We start from the raw sequence: 17,500 nt of genomic DNA, 5'->3' as shown, positions 1-17,500 counted from the left end.
TTTGCATTATCTATGTATTCAAAGACTATAAGGTCGGTTGCTATGTTAAGACGCCTCCGCCTCTCACACATCTATTTCCAAGGGGCAGAAAAGAGATGATTCACGTTGTAATGCATGGTGTTTTAGGTTCACGGTACAGGGGAAGGGTCGAACTACCACCAGGGTCATGAAACTACCCCTGGAAATGACCTAGACTCCCACGAAAGCCTTGTCAAATGTGTGTTTCTTAGGTTCACGGTACAGAAGAAGGTTGTCAAATGTGTGTTTCTTAGGTTCACGGTACAAGGGAAGGGTCACACTACCACCAGGGTCATGAAACTACCCCTGGAAATGACCTAGACTCCCACGAAAGCCTTGTCAAATGAGTGTTTCTTAGGTTCACGGTACAGAAGAAGGTTGTCAAATGTGTTTCTTAGGTTCACGGTACAGGGGAAGGGTCGAACTACCACCAGGGTCATGAAACGACCCCTGGAAATGACCTAGACTCCCATGAAAGTCTTATCAAATGAGTGTTTCTTAGGTTCACGGTACAGGGGAAGGGTCACAGGGGTCATGAAACTACCCACCCTGGAAATGCCCACAACACCCACGAAAGCCTTGTCAAATGTGTGTTTCTTAGGTTCATGGTACAGGGGAAGGGTCACACTACCACCAGGGTCATGAAACTACCCCTGGAAATGCCCACAACACCCACGAAAGCCTTGTCAAATGTGTGTTTCTTAGGTTCACGGTACAAAGGAAGGGTCGAACAACCACCCGGGTCATAAAACTACCCACCCTTTAAATGCCCACAACACCCACGAAAGCCTTGTCAAATATGTGTTTCTTAGGTTCACGGTACAGAGGAAGGGTCGAACTACCACCCGGGTCATAAAACTACCCCTGGAGATGCCCACAACTCCCACGAAAGCCTTGTCAAATATGTGTGCTTGGGCGGCGAAATGTCTAAGAATACGGACTTTCAGATTTCAGTTCAACTCTCCCACACTTGATAAGGCTTTGGTAGAGGTTGTGGGTCTTTCCAAGGGTAGTTTTAGGAGCCTGGTGATAGTGTGACAAGGCTTCTGCACCATGAACCTGAAAAAAACACTTATGAGAACGCGATTCATCTCGTTTGTGGCCTTTGTAAATAGTGGTTATCGGAGCCGGAAGTGTCGGAGAATGCGTAGGAGCGGCTGTGATCGCGGCGTTTACTGTCGCGGCGGGAGTTTTCCATACGTGTCAAATCGAGAAATTTTATGTTCCTGTCCTTTATCACCACGTACGTGCCATATATCAAGAGAACCGGAAAAGTGTACTGATTCCGAGCCTGCAACTGGAAATTCAATACAAGCAAAATCACATAAATAACACGGAGTTGAGACCAAACAAACTTGAGAAACGGTTCATGCAGGATTTTGTTTTGCCGTCATTATCTTATTCTAGGTGTAGTTTACTGTACTTAATTTATGCTCTTGATATGCGATGGTATACTCAGTTTTCCGAATTATCATCTGGAAGCTAAATTACAGTGGGTGATTTCAAGCTTCTCCCATTCTCTCTGCCCCACTGTTGCCAGATCATCGTACTCAGAGCCTCATATTTACCGGTTTCTGAGCCATAGGTATTGCGAAAAAACACCAATAACAAACCATTTTAACGCTAACTATATATGAAGGCAGTTAGTGGGGTCGAGGATTCAGTTTTGGGGTCGGAAATCGGGAAACATCGGAGGCTGAGTATGACAATCTGGCAACGTTGCTCTGCTGGTCACCCGAACATGGTCACTCTGGCTGATTGGCAAGTCCGTTTCGGCGTTGTCTCCCACGGGTCCTTTCCTCCCCGCTGCTCTGCCACACCGTCCCAACACCTATCTCATAACCTCATAGTTCTTTTTACATCAAAGGAGACGGCTCAGGGGCAACAAAAAGAGCGCAAAAAAAAAAAAAACGCTACTCGCCGCTCCCGTAAAAGACGAAAGTAAAGAGTAGCCGAAAGTGACGTCATTTTCGGGTACCTCTAGTTGACATATGAGAGGAAGGGATAGGTGTTGGGACTGTGGTTGAACTGCGTGAAGGAAAGGACCAGCGGGTGCCAACTCAGAAATGACCTCGCCAAAGTGGTTTCAGTATAGGTCCAGGGCACTCTCTAGTATTCTTTTTTTTTGTGTGTGTGTGTGTGTTGCTTGTAACGCCGGTAGGCTCTCTTGAGGGGTCTCTTGAACGGCCCCAGCTCGTTAGTGGCGCGGGCGAATCTTATTTATAGTGGGTGCCGTGATGTGTGACCCTTGCCTGGCCCATGCTGCCCCCCGGTGCTCCGCTTGACTGAAGTCGCTGAAGTCAGGGTTGATCCGGGCAGCATGTGGGTGATCTTCAGACACTTGGCGAGGGTTGGAAAATGAGCGTGATTTGGTGGGTCTCGAACCTAAGTCCACTGGTTCACCACTCCCACACGCTAACCACTCGACCACCAGCGTGTATTTATTTATAATTTTTTTTTACAACAAAGGAGACAGCTCAAGGGCACAAAACAAGTAAACAATAATAAAAAAAAGCCCGCTACTCGCTGCTCACAAAAAGAATCTAAAGAGGTGGCCGAAAGAGAGGTCAATTTCTATGAGGTTGATGTTTGTTAATTTTAGAGATCTATTTATATGGCATTTTGAGTATATATATTTTAAAGTATTATTGAATGCATACAAAGTGAGTGAGAGATATATGGACCAAGTTTAAATGTAGTACTTCAAATTATACTTATCAATGAAGGACCAAGTTTAACCCGGTAGCAGCGACGGGCCAAATTTGTGCCATGATATAAACCTCCCAAAACAGATGCTGCATAAACTGATCACACATGCGTTGATATATATTATGAAATGGTTTGTGTGAGTGATGATTCTTTCTCATTATTTTACTTAGAGGGCCCTTTAACGTAACGTAACGTAACCTAACCTAACCTAACCTAACCTGACCTAACCTAACCTAAGAAACATGACCCCCGCAGCTACCGGGTTAAATGTCCTTCATATACTTACCAATGGTGGACCAAGCTTAAATGTACTTCAAATTATACTCACCAATGATGGACCAAGTTTAAATTTACTTCATAAGCTTATCAATCAGAGTATTTTGTAAGATACTGAGGTAATGATGGACTTTATTAGGACATATTTCATAGATATTTAATAGTATTTTGTAATATAGTTAAATTATCAATGCACAACCAGCAGTCACAGGCTCCCTTGGGTGGGGTTGACGGGGACCCACGCCGCTTACAGAGCCACGACCGTACTCACCAAGACTTACCAGACCCGCCGTTGGTAAGTCTTCTGGGCGCGGATTCATCAAACCACTTACGAGACCCTGTTGTTGGTAAGTCTTCTAGTAACTCCATCATCTAGGAACGCGCTTGATCTTAAGGCGACTCCAATGCCAATGAAAGAAGTGTCGACCAGGCCAGTACTTCATTCATTGTCATCGGAGCGGCCTAAACTCAAGGATCATTCGTAGAGGACAGATTTACTAAAAGACTTACCAACGACCGGTCTTGTAGTGGCTTGATGAATCCGGCCCCTGGTAACTCTATGGGCCAGTTTTACAGTCCAATACAGCACGTTCGTAAGCTCCCTAACCAAACACAAAATACGACGAAATTAATTGTAGCTCTAGTATTTGGCGTTGATACAAAAAGGAGGAGGGAATATTAGAATAGCTGGTTTTGAGTAGACAGAACGGATCATTGTGGCGGATTTGGATTGGTCCGGGCGCTTACAACAATGATTGGGGTGGACTGTCGAACCGGCCATGTGTCCACTCTTACGAACGGTCCGTGTGTTCAGGTGACTCGGGTGACAGTGAAAGGACGACCAAGCTGTCACTTCATCATGTTATCTCTTCCGTTTCTGCAATCCTTTCCTTGTGTCCTTTCTTTTCCCTTTCATCATTCTTTCCTCTCTTTCTTTCTTTCCTTCCTTTTCCCTTCCGTCTTTCTTTCATCCCTTTCTCTCTTTCTTCCTTTCTCTCTTTCCTTCCTTTTCCCTTCCATCTTTCTTTCCTCCCTTTCTTCCTTCCTTCCTTCCATCATTCTTTCCTTCCTTTCTCTTTTTCTTCCTTTCTCTCTTTCCTTCCTTTTCCCTTCCATCTTTCTTTCCTCTCTTCCTTTCTTCCTTCCTTCCTTCCATCATTCTTTCCTTCCTTTCTCTTTTTCTTCCTCTCTTTCCTTCCTTTTCCCTTCCAACTTTCTTTCATCCCTTTCTTCCTTTCTTCCTTTCTCTCTTTCCTTCCTTTTCCCTTCCATCTTTCTTTCCTCCCTTTCTTCCTTTCTTTCCTTCCTTTGTCTAGTTCCTTTCTTCCTTTCATTTCTCTTTGTCTACCTTCTTTCCTTCATTTCTTCTATCCTTTCCTTTCCTTCCTTTCTTCCTTCCCTCCTTCATTCATTCATTTCTCCCTTGTCTTCCTTCCTTCTTTCCTTCCTTCCTTCTCATTGTCACAAACTCTCTCTCTCTCTCTCTCTCTCTCTCTCTCATTGCTACCGGAACAACCCAAGACCAATAGCGTTTGTAGTGGAGTTACCAGAGGATCCGACATACCAACAACAGGTCTCGTCAGTGGTAAGGCAAACTATTCACAATGTACTTAAAACCCACTTAATGATGTTGTGTTGTGTCTTCAGAGTATTAATGGGTGTTCGCATAGTCAGTATTAGTCAGCAAGCAAAACCAGGTTGTGTGGAAATACAAATAAGTTATCCTTTGGCAAATAAAGAAATATGATTGATTCTTTGCGTGTTGATTTGAAGATCCTGAAAGTACTATTGTGTTCGGATATATTGATTTACTCTACATGGTTAAGTTCGTAGTGCAAATTTTGGTACGCAGACTTACTTTTTTCTTGTCTATATGGTAAACTTAACCCTCTCACACATGTTGAATAGTCCTAAGTCTCTATATACCAAGTCAAGTCACTCTGCTTCAAAACTGCGATCGGTACGCGGAGGAGGCGGTTTTGGGGCGGAGCAGCGGGATGACGTCACTTGGAGCCCCCCCCAAAATACCCGCCAGTTCAGGGGTGATTTAAGTTGGGGCCGTGTGTGCACTCTGGATGTATATTCCCGCCTTCTTTCACAGCGCGTTCAGGCAAGCCACTGACGAAAAAAATATGTCTTTTTATTGTGCTATTGCGTGACTGTAATTCCAATGCCCACAAACGGCGGTGTGGGGTGAGGGAGGGCATGTTGAAGTGACTGATTTAAATTAGTCCGCCTTTCCTCGTTTTCTCTAAATCCCTGTTTCTACATTCTCTAGTTTGGCTCCAAGCAGTGTCACGCATAAACCACGCCTCGGCCGTGTCTCCTCCCACAAGCCTGCGTGTGACTTGACTTGGTGTATATAGACTTAGAAATAGTCTACGTTTAAAATTCGTTCACTCCTCAATGTTTAATTCAAGCTTACCTCCGTGTTATCTCCCTTTGAACCTGTGGGGGGCAGGAACCCAGCACCCCGGGACAAAGGGCCAGTGTGACACCCGGGTTATCACAGTGTGCCTTACCCAGGGGTCCGGGGGGCCTCGTGGTGCAGTGGTTAGCACACGCGGCTCACAACCGAGAGAGCCCGTGTTCGATTCCCGGGCTTAGTGGAAAAAAATGGGCGGCTTTTCCGATACCCTACGCCCCTGTCCACCCAGCAGTGAATGGGCACCAGGTATTAATCGGGGGTTGTGTCCCGTCTCCTGGGGTCTGTTCCCTTCTCCTATAATTCCTTCCCCCTCCTGTCTCTCTCCGGCATATGACCACAGATGTTGCGCCGACTAAACGAAACTTTCCAACTTTACCCAGGGGTCCCAGGGTAGGCCTACACATTTATCTACCAGAAAACAAAGTTACAGTTAGGTATTGCAAGGAAGGCGAAGGTTACGTGAGAGACAGGACACCATTTTCTTCCCACTCACCTGTCGTCACGTCTCACACACGAACCCAAAAATATAAAAAAGAAAAACACCGAAAACCAGACGTCTTTTGCTCAGCTTGAAAGGGAGGATGAACAGCTGGGTGAACTAACGCCGACTGAACCGGGATTCGAGACCTGGTTCACGGATTCATAGCTCGACACGCTGACCACCAGACCACGGAGGAGGAAATGAATGTATAAAGTAATGAAAATATGTCTAATAATAAAAATAATATGATGTAATGAAAGGAAAGTCTGTAATGGGTTTTAGATATGTGCATGAGTGAAGAAAGTGCCGAATTAGCAACATATCGACAAAACAGCAATGAATCTGACATTTGTTAATATTAAAGCAATACACATTTAGTCCTATCATAACACCGAGTCTTAAATAATATAATAAGAAACCTATAGAACATAAATACTGGAAGAAAGTTGAAAAAAAATATGAAATTGAAAAAATAAAAATGCGCGCGTGTGAATGGTTAAACATCAACACACCATTAATATATCTTAACAAACCCTAAAACAATGAAAAAACAAACAAAATAAAAACATTCGCCAAATAAAATAGGATGAAATAAAATAGACTGCGAGATATGAAACAAAAGAAAGTGTGCCTGCTTCGTCTACAATCACCAAAACACTAATAATTCTCTAAACCTTAAACTAATCATTATCAGTAAAAAAAAAACATGAAATAAGATAATAACAAAGCCTTTAGTATCAAATAAGAGAAAGGCTGCCCATGATATCAAAACTAAGGGTCTGCGCATGCGTCAACCTCCTTCCTCCTTCCCGAGTTTGTTTACAAGTGTGTGTGTGTGAGCGGGCAACCACCTCCCATTATTATCGCTCAATATTACCCGCATCCGCCATTAGAGGAAGGAAATTAAGGAAGGAGAGGATGGAGGAAGGATTCGAGAAGGGGAGGATGGAGGGAAAGTGGAGGAAAAGGAGGTTAGTGGAGGAGTTTTTACGAGTTGATGGAGAGATTTTGTTGAGGTTTGCCCGCCATGAGAGAGAGAGAGAGAGAGAGAGAGTGTTTCACCTAAGTCTCTTAAGTTAAATTCATGTTTGTTTATTTTTTCATATATTGATTTTATTCCACTTATCTTTTTTTTTACTTATTTTTTTCATTTTTCATTTTCTTTTCTTTAATTAACCTTTTTTTTTAGTTTCCTTTGGTTTCCTTTCTTCTTCATTTTCTTTTCTTCTTCTTCGTCTTCTTCTTCTTTTTCTTTTTCTTCTTCTTTTTCTTCTTCATCTTTTTCTTCTTCTTCTTCTTCTTCATCTTTTTCTTCTTCTTCTTCTTCTTTCTTAATTAGGTGGCTATGGAAACACGGGTCATATATTTGAATTTTTATTATTATTATCATTATTATTAGTATTGTGGGACTCGATGAGGAATATGTATGTATGAATGTATGTATGTATATGTATGTATATGTATAGGAAGATACACTATACACTAATACCCTTTATGTATATTTAAGTCATTCATTCCTTATATATAACTAGGTAGAGGCTGTATATATATAATCACTTAACATTATTATACTTTACTTATGTGTACTAAATCATTATTGCTGTTATGTGTTGTTATTATTATTATTATTATTATTATTATTATTATTATTATTATTATTATTATTATTATTATTGTTGTTGTTGTTATTGTTCTATTAGGCTTGTTTTCCCGCATCAAAGTTAGCCTACGTATGTTTTTTTTTTTATCAAGGAAATTCTAATACTTTTTTTTTTTTCTATAATGTTCTAGTTTATTCATTGGTTTGGTTATTCTTTTTTTCATTCTGTTCCTCTTTTTTTTGTTTTTCTCGTTATTTCTTCGTTTATTCAGTTTCGCTTCATGTATTATTAATTTCTATGTTATCTTTATTTTTGTCTTAATTTCTTTTTCTCCTCTTCATTTTCTATGTTATCTTTTATTTTTGTCTTCTTTTCTTTTTTCTTTCATTTCTTCTCCTCTTCTTCCTCCTCCTCCTCCTTCTCTTCCCTCGTAGTTTTCTTCCTATTTCTTCGTTTATTCAGTTTTGCTTCTATTTCTGTGTTATCTTTTACCTATTCCATTTTTATTCTTCTATTTCTTCTTCTTTCTTCTTTCTCTATATCAATGCTTGCTTGTCCTTCCCTATTTCTTCTTTTATAATAGTTTTCATTTACGATACGTCTTAATTTCACACCTGTTTAGATATATACCTGTCTGTACACCTTCCCTGATTAAATATACCTTGTTTAAACACACATATACACTGCTTAACTTTCTGATGTAAAAATAACAACATTGGAAAAATACTATTGTGTGTGTGTGTGTGTGTGTGTGTGTGTGTGTGTGTGTGTGTAATACCTACAGGATATACATATACATAAGATTTATATACATACATTTAAAGATAGTGTGTGTGTGTGTGTGTGTGTGTGTGTAGACTTTCAGATCCATTCACACACACACACACACACACACACACACACACCTTTACAACATCTAAAACTCCTTCTTTAACATAATGGTCAACAACAATGGGTCTAAATAATGAATACCATAAACTTTACGGTGAATAACAATGATCTAATTATACAACACTAATATAATAACACCTTAGACACATACAACAACATCTATACTGCAATCTTTCCATTTTTTCTTCCTGTTTTTTTCTTCCTCGTATAAACAAAGAAACTTAAGATCGTGTGTGGCTTTGTTATGTTATATTCAATTCTGTGTTTTCCTAATTCTTTTTAATCTATCTATTCTTTGTATCGTTTATTTTTCATGTATCTTTGTTTCCTTATTCGCTTATGTAGAGTTTGAGGGTATGTGAGTGTGTATGAGCGTTTGGTATTAGTGAAAGGATGTGATGGAGGGAGTGAATGGAAGATGAGTTTAAGATGAGGAATTTGAAATGTATAAAAGTGAAATGAATAAGCTGAGATGAATAAATGTGAAAGTATGTGATGGAGAGAGTGAATGAAAGATGAGTTTGAGATGAGGAATTTGAAGTGTATAAAAGTGAAATGAATAAGCTGAGATGAATGAATGTGAAAGTATGTGATGGAGGGAGCGAATGAAAGCGTGAATTAAAGATGAGTTTAAGATGATCAATTTGAAATGTATAAATGTGAAATGAGTAGGCTGAGATGAATAAATATGAGTCTGGTGAATGTACATTGGATATGAGTTAAGATGAGGAGGTGGATATGAGAGTGAGGTGAGGCTTGAATGAAGATGATATGAAGTTTGAAGTTGAATAAATATGAGTCAAATTATGTGTTAGAGTTTGACATGAGGGAGATGAAGTTCGAAATATTGAAATAGTGCCTAATAATAAGAAAAGGTGAGTGAATGAAACTATGAATGAAAGATGAGTTTAAGATGAGGAATTTGAGATGTATAAATGTGAAATGAGTAAGCTGAAGTGAATAATGTGAGTGTAGTGAAAGTACGTGAAATGAATGAAAGGACATGAGTGAAGATGAGGAGGTGGATATGAGAGTGAGATGAGGCTTGAGTGAAGATGACATGAGGTTCAGGTGGATAAATGTGAGCATGAATGAGATGAATGAGTAAGTAAGGTTGAGGTGAGTGAATGTATTGAGACTGAAATGAAATGAATAAGAATAAGATGAAGTTGACATGAATTGGACAAAAGTGAGATGAAGTTTGGAATAATAGAAATGAAAATGACATGAGTTTGGTATTAGTGAAATAAAGCTAGAAATGATTACGAGATTGACATGAGTTGAATGAAAGTGAGATGAAGCTATAAATAATTAAATGAGGTTGACATGAATTGGACAAAAGTGAGATGAAGCTAGGAATAATAGAAATGAAAATGACATGAGTTTTGTATGAGTGAAATAAAGCTAGAAATGATTACGAGATTGACATGAGTTGAAAGAAAGTGAGATGATGCTATAAATAATAAAATGGGGTTGACATGAGATTTCAATATGAGTAAGATGAAGTTTGAAATAACATAACAAGATTGACATGATTTGGATAAGAGTTAGATGAAGTTTTGGAATAATAAGATGAGATTAACATGAGTTTAATGAGAGTGAGATGAAGTTTGAAATAATGAAATGAGATTGACATGAAAATTGGAAATGAAGAAAATGAGGGTAGAAATAACAAAATGATATTGACATGAACTGAATAAAAGTGAGATGAAGTTTGAAATAATAGAAATGAGGCTGACATGAACTTTGGATATGAGGAAAATGAAGGTATAAATAATAAAATGAGATTGACATGAGTTTAATAAGAGTGAGATAAAGTTTGAAATAATAAGATAAGACTGACATGAACTTTGGATATGAGGAAAATGAAGGTATAAATAATAATATGAGTTTGACATGAGTTGAATAAAAGTGAGATGAAGTTTGAAATAAAAGAAATGAGATTGACATGAGATCTGGATATGAGGAAAATGAAGGTAGAAATGATAATATGAAACTGACATGAGTTGAATAAAAGTGAGATGAAGTTTGAAATAATGAAATGAGATTGACATGATTTGAATAAGAGTGAGATGAAGTTTGAAATAAAAGAAATGAGATTGACATGAAAATTGGATATGAGGAAAATGAAGGTAGAAATAATAAAATGAGACTGACATGAACTGAATGAGTGAGGTGAGGTTTGAAATAAAAGAAATGAGATTGACATGAGCTCTGGATATGAATGAGATGAAGCAAGAAATAACAAAATGAGATTGACATGAGTTGAGTAAAAGTGAGATGAAGATTGAAATAAAAGAAATGAGGCTGACATGAGATTTGGATATAAGTAAGATAAAGTTAGTAAATATAAAATGAGGTTGACATGAGATTTGAGATGAGCAACATGAAAAGGATGAATAAAACAGTTTGAAGTGAATGAGTTATGAGTGTAGTGAGATGAGAATTAATAACAAGAAATGAAGTTATGAATATATGAATAAACATGTATACAATTAACAAGGGCGACATACATACATACATACATACATACATACATAGATGGCAGTGTGTGCGTTTATGTGTGCGTGTGCGTGTGTGTGCGTTTTTCTGGTATACATATGAACGTCCAGCATTCACTAAACCAGATGAATAACAATGAAATGTATGTATGTATGTATGAACAAACATCAGAAATACACATAGATTGAAATTAAACATATATATACACATACACATACACATACATACATACATACATACATACATGAATACTGTTTTGTAGGTATACTTTCTCTCTCTCTCTCTCTCTCTCTCTCTCTCTCTCTCTCTCTCTCTCTCTCTCTCTCTCTCTCTCTCTCTCTCTCTCAAGATCTATTATGAGCTATTTCTATTTTCTATCTATATTCTTCTTCTTCTTCTTCTTCTTGTTGGTATATATATCAATGATTTTCTCTGTTATTATTATTATTATTATTATCATCATTCTCTCTCTCTCTCTCTCTCTCTCTCTCTCTCTCTCTCTCTCTCTCTCTCTCTCCCACCCCTTATAAATACAACCAAAATATGATCCAATACACTCCATTTATAAGACCAAAAGTTGACGGGAAAAAGACACGTGAAAACCGGTCAACCAGAATTGCCTTTGCTCTCCTCTTCATGGCTGGGGTGGGGCCGGGGTGCCTCTGGGGGGGCGGGGGGGGTGGGGGCACATTAGGCAGGGGGGGGCAGACCATGTCCCCAAAACCCGGAGCTGGGGGGGGGAGGCGAATATGCGGGCCGGGGAAGTGGTGGTGATGGTGGTGGTGGTGGTGGAGTTGGGGGTGAAGGGGGGGGTCGTGGTGGAGGTGTGGGGGGCGGGGGTGTGGGTGTGGGTGGTGGTGGGTGTGGGGGTGTAGAGGTGGGAGGGGGTGGTGGATGGTGCTCGGTTGGGGGAACGGCGGAGGGGGGAGAGGGTCGCTTAGAAGGGGTGTGATTGGGGTGTGCTGGGGGAATGCTGGCCCCCCCTCGAAGTCACCAAGGGGGTCAGGGGGGAAGAGGGAGCCTGTGGGAAGTGCGGATATGGCGAGTCTCCCGTTTTCCTTTAAAGAGAGAGAAAGAAAACGGGTTAGAGCTGCCTATTTATTTTCTTTTTAGGGTAGGCTTAAAAAGATGTCAGCTGAGGATGTTTTGGTATATTTTGATTCTTTTTTTACCATCGTTATTATTATTATTATTATTATTATTATTATTATTATTATTATTATTATTATTATTATTATTATTATTGTCTTCAGTCATTGCTAGCTCACTGTAGCCTATACTAAAAGGCCTTTCCCAATGTACTCCACCTGGTCCTCTGTCTGGTGTTAGTGTGCTCCATCCTGCCCCGGTAAAGGTTCTAATTGTATCTCTCCACCTGGTTCTGTGATATATATACTTAACTCTTTACTACTACTACTACTACTACTATTACTACTACTACTACTTCCTTCCTTCCAAACATGGGTGGCGAACCACTACATGTTGTGCAAGAGGAAAGAGACCTCGGGGTCACCATCAGCAGTGACTTGAAACAAACAAAACACTGCAAGTCCGCCTGTAAGAAAGCCAATACAATGCTTGGGTTCATATCAAGGAACTTCGAATACAAGACTCCGGGAGTTATGTTATCCTTGTACAATTCGCTGGTAAGGCCCCACCTGGAATACGCCGTGCAATTCTGGTCTCCTAATTACAGGAAAGACATTGAATTACTTGAGAGAGTACAGCGCCGCGCCACGAAGATGATACCATCACTGAGGACGAAACCCTATGAAGAACGACTCGAGCGACTCAACCTCTTCACGTTGGAAAAGAGACGACTGCGGGGAGACATGATACAAGTCTTTAAGTACCTGAACAAGCTCAGCAACGTTGATCACTCCAAACTCTTCACGCTACAAACTAACCTGAGAACAAGAAACAACGGAAAAACAATTCAAGCAAAGCGATGCAATACCGACATCGGCAGGAGTTATTTCTCAAATAGAGTTGTTCGCCACTGGAACAGCCTTCCTGCAGAAGTGGTTAGCGCAGAGACCATCAACTCCTTCAAGAAACGCATTGATCGCCACTTTGCTGCATCGGGAGTGAACTGAACGTTCCCAAGAGTAGGTACACAAGTGCTTTAATCCTTCCCTGCAAGCCACTCCTGTGGCAAACGGATTGATTGAATCACTGAACGCAGGCAGCCTAGTAATGAGCCAACAGGCTTTCTGCTGCCTGCTAGTCCATGTTTTCCATGTTTCCATGTTTCCTTCCATTCTTTCCTTTCCTTTTCTTCCCCTACTTAGTCTTATTATTTTTCTTTCTTATTTCCTTCTTCTTTTCTCGTGTTTTCCTTCTTTCTTGCTCTATGTTTTTTATTTCCCTCTTTTTCCCTTTCCTTTCCTAAAACAGTTCCTTGCCTTCTTTTCCTTTCTTCTTCCTTTCTTTTTCGTTCTCTATTTCTTTATGCTATTCTACACTTCTTTTCCTCCTCCTCCTCCTCCTCCTTCTACTACTACTACTACTACTACTACTACTACTACTACTTCCTACTCCTAACCCTTCCTCTTCTTGGTTCCTTTCCTCCGTCCTCTTTTCCTTCCCTTTTCTTCCTTTCTTTTCATCTACAATTTTCCCTTCTTTCCTTTCTTTTCCTTCCCTTCTCTCTTCCTCTCCATCCTGCTCCTTCCTCATCCTGTTTCTTTCCTTCCTTCTCCTTCCTTTTCTTCCTTCCTTCCTGCCTTCCCATCCTTCCCTTCTTTTACGATCCTCCCATTCCATATTCTACTACTACTACTACTACTACTACTACTACTACTACTACTACTACTACTACTACTACCACTCCTTACCTTTTTACAGGTCTGCAACGAGCCTGCTTTTCCATGCTTGTCTTTGTTTTTCGGGGGTACCTCTGGCCCGTCTCCCAACACAATGTTCACTAGGGCGTACTCCATGAGGGCCAGGAAGACGAACCTGTGGGAATGGATAGGTTAGGTTAGGTTAGGTTAGGTTAGGTTAGGTTAGGTTAGGTTAGGTTAGGTTAGATTAGGTTAGGCGTACTCCATGAGGGCCAGGAAGACGAACCTCTGGGAATGGATAGGTTAGGTTAGGTTAGGTTAGGTTAGGTTAGGCGTACTCCATCAGGGCCAGGAAGACGAACCTGTGGGAATGGATAGGTTAGGTTAGGTTAGGTTAGGTTAGGCGTACTCCATCAGGGCCAGGAAGACGAACCTGTGGGAATGGATAGGTTAGGTTAGGTTAGGTTAGGTTAGGTTAGGTTAGGCGTACTCCATCGGGGCCAGGAAGACGAACCTGTGGGAATGGATAGGTTAGGTTAGGTTAGGGTTAGGTTTGGTTAGGTTAGGTTAGGCGTACTCCATCAGGGCCAGGAAGACGAACCTGTGGGAATGGATAGGTTAGGTTAGGTTAGGTTAGGCGTACTCCATCAGGGCCATGTGGGAATGGATAGGTTAGGTAAGGTTAGGGTTAGGTTTGGTTAGGTTAGGTTAGGCGTACTCCATCAGGGCCAGGAAGACGAACCTGTGGGAATGGATAGGTTAGGTTAGGTTAGGGTTAGGTTTGGTTAGGTTAGGCGTACTCCATGAGGGCCAGGAAGACGAACCTGTGGGAATGGATAGGTTAGGTTAGGTTAGGTTAAGGTTAGGTTAGGTTAGGCGCACTCCATCAGGGCCAGAAAGACGAACCTGTGGGAATGGTTAGGTTAGGTTAGATTAGGTTAGGTTAGGCGTATTCCATCAGGGTCCAAGGTTAGGTTAGGGCCTAACCTAACCTAACCTAACCTAACCTAACTATTCTCACCGGTATGAATTCTTGGACCCTGATGGAATACGCCTAACCTAACCTAATCTAACCTAACCTAACCTAACCATTCCCACAGGTTCGTCGGCCAGGAAGACGAACCTGTGGGAATGGTTAGGTTAGGTTAGGCGCATTTCATCAGGGTCCAAGAATTCATATCGGTGAGAATGGTTAGGTTGGGTTAGGTTAGGTTAGGTTAGTGTGTGTATGTGTGAAAGAGTGATAACAGGAAAGAAGGAAGGAAGAAAAGAAGAATAGAAAAAAATGATGAAAAAAGAAAGAAGAGAGGAGTGAAGGGAGAAAGGAATGAAAGAAAGGGAAGTCGAAAGGAAGTAAAGAGAAAAATCATGAAAGAAGAAAGTAAGAAGTGAACGAAGGAAGGAAGGAAGGAGAGAAACAAAGAAAGTATGAGAGAAAGAAGGCAAGGAAGGAAGGAATTAAGGGAGAAAAAGTGGAAAGGGAGAAAATTTGTAAGGAATGGATGATGAGAAAAAAAAAGAAAAGGAAAGAAAAGAAAGGAAGAAGGAAGAAAGAAAAGAAAACAAAGAATTATGAAAGAAAGGAAAGAGAAAAAAGGGGAAACAAAATATAAAAAAACAAGATAGAAGGAAAAAAACGAGAGAAATGAAAATAAAAATAAGAAAGAAAGAACAGAGAGAGAGATAGAGAGAGAGAGAGAGAGAGAGAGAGAGAGAGAGGATATTTATTGAAAGGGGAGACAATGAGGGCCTTGATCGATGTATTGTAATCTGAAGGTAATTGAATGTTTGTGCGTGTGTGTGTGTGTGTGTGTGTGTGTGTGTGTGTGTGTGTGTGTGTGTGTGTGTGTGTGTGTGTGTGTGTGTATAAACTCTCTCTCTCTCTCTCTCTCTCTCTCTCTCTCTCTCTCTCTCTCTCTCTCTCTCTCTCGTTTTTCCCTTCTTTCTTCGTCTACTGGATTTTATTTTCCCCCTTTTTCCCTTCTTATGTTTTCCTTCCTTCTTTCCTTCCTTTCTTTTCTCTCTCTGGAAGAAAGGAAAAGAAATATACAGAGGGAAATAAAATCTATTGAAGAAAAAACATGGACCATATTTTTGACGCATGCTCCCCTTAAGCAAAGCGGACACCAATACTTACACAGTACAGGTGGACATAAACATATCGATGATCTTGATGTAGGACACGGGGGGGAGGGAGTCCTGGCTCTTGGCGTGTTGGGTGGACAGTGTGAGCAGGGACGTGACCCCAAGTGTGACCCTCGCTGGGGCCGCCTCGGGTTTGATCCAGAATGACACCCACTGCGGAGGGGATGGAAGGGAGGGTGTGGGAGAGGGGAGAGGGGAAGAAGTGGTGGGTAAGGGGGTGAGTTTAAGGGAAGGGGTGGATGGAGTGGAGTTGGTGGATTGAGTGCGTGGTGGAGAGGAGGGGAAGGGGATGGAATGGATGAGGTGTGGAAGGGGTAAGGAAGGAAGGGAAAAAGAAGGGAAGGGAAAAAGTGAAGAAAAATATAGCAATTGTATTTTTTTTACAATTTTAGTTGTTATTATTATTGCTATTATTATTATCTTTATGAGTGATATATGTAACTCTCTCTCTCTCTCTCTCTCTCTCTCTCTCTCTCTCTCTCTTAGTTCCCTTCCTTCCTTCCTTTTCCTTCCTTTTCTTTCCCTTTCCTCTTTCCTTTATATTTTTAGTTACCATTATTTACATTAAAACTGATAGATATTATTCCATCCCTCTATCTATCTATCTATCTATCTATCTATCTATCTATCTATCTGTCTGTACTTACCGACATAATTACGATGAGACAGGTCGGCATGTAGGTATGGAACAGGTAATATCCAAGTCTTCTACGCAGCTGAAACACGACCTCCAGACACGTGAAGTTACCTGTAGAATAGTTGTAGTAGTAGTAGTGGTAGTAGTAGTAGTAGTAGTGGTAGTAGTAGTAGTAGTGAGGTTGATATAAGATTGCCTGGCTCAAAACACACACACACACACACACACACACACACACACACACACACACACACACACACACTAACACACTAACAAAACTAAGTGAATCAAAAGAGAATACTGAATCTATCTATCTATCCGTCTGTCTATCTATCTATCTATCTATCTATAAATAATTGGGTACTGAAATGTAAAAATGACAAATATAACTAAAGAAAAAAATATATATGCAAATGAAAATGAATGTAAAATTAGTAAAAAAGACGAATAATGGAAAGAAACACTAATATGAAAAAAATAAATGCAAAAAAAAAGCTTAAACAATCACCCCATGCTCCCTTCACCTCCCCTTCACCCCGTCACCCTATCACCCACCTCCTCGTCACCCATTGCCATACCGTTTACACCCCTCATCCAGCACCTTACACCATCCACCCCTTCCTTCCATCCCACACCCCATCATCCTTCCACTTCACATCACCCCTTCACCCCTCACCCCTACACCCATTCTCACCCGTATGGTAGACTTGGGTGCAATCCGCCGTGTGGTTGCCAACTAGGTCGAATTGCGGCAGCTCTATGTTGTCATCTACCACTAGGGGCACATCAGGTTCCCAGTCGAATACAAGGTCCTCCGTGGTGTGGGAAACTGTGGGGGGGAGAGGAGTGTTAGTGAGGGGAGGCATGGAGTGGGGTGGGGAAGGGTTAGTGTGTTAAGGGGAAAGAAAGGGGGGAGGAAGGTTAGTGGGAAGGCTCGTGGAAAGCGTTAGGATTAGGTTATATTTGGTTAGGTTTGATTAGAGAAGTTAGTGATGTGGGAAAGTGTGTGGGGAGAGAGGAGTGTTA

General features: G+C 40.8%; 2 protein-coding genes and 1 long non-coding RNA gene across 4 annotated transcripts in view; 2 read left to right on the top strand and 1 right to left on the bottom strand.

Annotated features, from left to right (window-relative positions):
* Positions 1–4,755, top strand: part of LOC126992376 (uncharacterized) — a 5,439-nt gene extending 684 nt beyond the window's left edge. The window contains exons 1-2 of one of the 2 annotated variants that reach the window (XM_050851094.1): positions 1–272; positions 831–4,755. The exon at positions 1–272 is cut by the window's left edge and continues 684 nt beyond it. In XM_050851094.1, coding sequence (XP_050707051.1) covers positions 3,755–4,750 — 996 coding nt within the window. In that variant the 5' untranslated portion in view covers positions 1–272; positions 831–3,754 and the 3' untranslated portion in view covers positions 4,751–4,755. Of the gene's footprint in view, positions 273–619 lie in introns of both variants that reach the window. The other variant, XM_050851093.1, reaches the window with a different exon arrangement.
* A 1,992-nt stretch (positions 4,756–6,747) lies between these two features.
* The window catches only part of LOC126992386 (uncharacterized), a 37,432-nt gene continuing 26,679 nt past the window's right edge, over positions 6,748–17,500 (top strand). Inside the window, exon 1 of the long non-coding RNA XR_007746513.1 lies at positions 6,748–6,883. This is a non-coding gene — a long non-coding RNA (uncharacterized LOC126992386). The remainder of the gene's footprint in view (positions 6,884–17,500) is intronic.
* LOC126992373 (glycine receptor subunit alpha-4-like) overlaps positions 11,376–17,500 on the bottom strand; it is a 41,354-nt gene continuing 35,229 nt past the window's right edge. Inside the window, exons 7-11 of the mRNA XM_050851088.1 lie at positions 17,169–17,303; positions 16,485–16,585; positions 15,830–15,990; positions 13,744–13,867; positions 11,376–11,964 (exon numbers count right to left, since the gene is read on the bottom strand). Coding sequence (XP_050707045.1) covers positions 11,431–11,964; positions 13,744–13,867; positions 15,830–15,990; positions 16,485–16,585; positions 17,169–17,303 — 1,055 coding nt within the window. The 3' untranslated portion in view covers positions 11,376–11,430. The remainder of the gene's footprint in view (positions 11,965–13,743; positions 13,868–15,829; positions 15,991–16,484; positions 16,586–17,168; positions 17,304–17,500) is intronic.

Source organism: Eriocheir sinensis, unplaced genomic scaffold (genome assembly GCF_024679095.1).
Source record: "Eriocheir sinensis breed Jianghai 21 unplaced genomic scaffold, ASM2467909v1 Scaffold453, whole genome shotgun sequence".
In the NCBI taxonomy this organism is placed as follows: domain Eukaryota; kingdom Metazoa; phylum Arthropoda; class Malacostraca; order Decapoda; family Varunidae; genus Eriocheir; species Eriocheir sinensis.
This window is presented reverse-complemented; position numbering and strand designations above follow the sequence as displayed.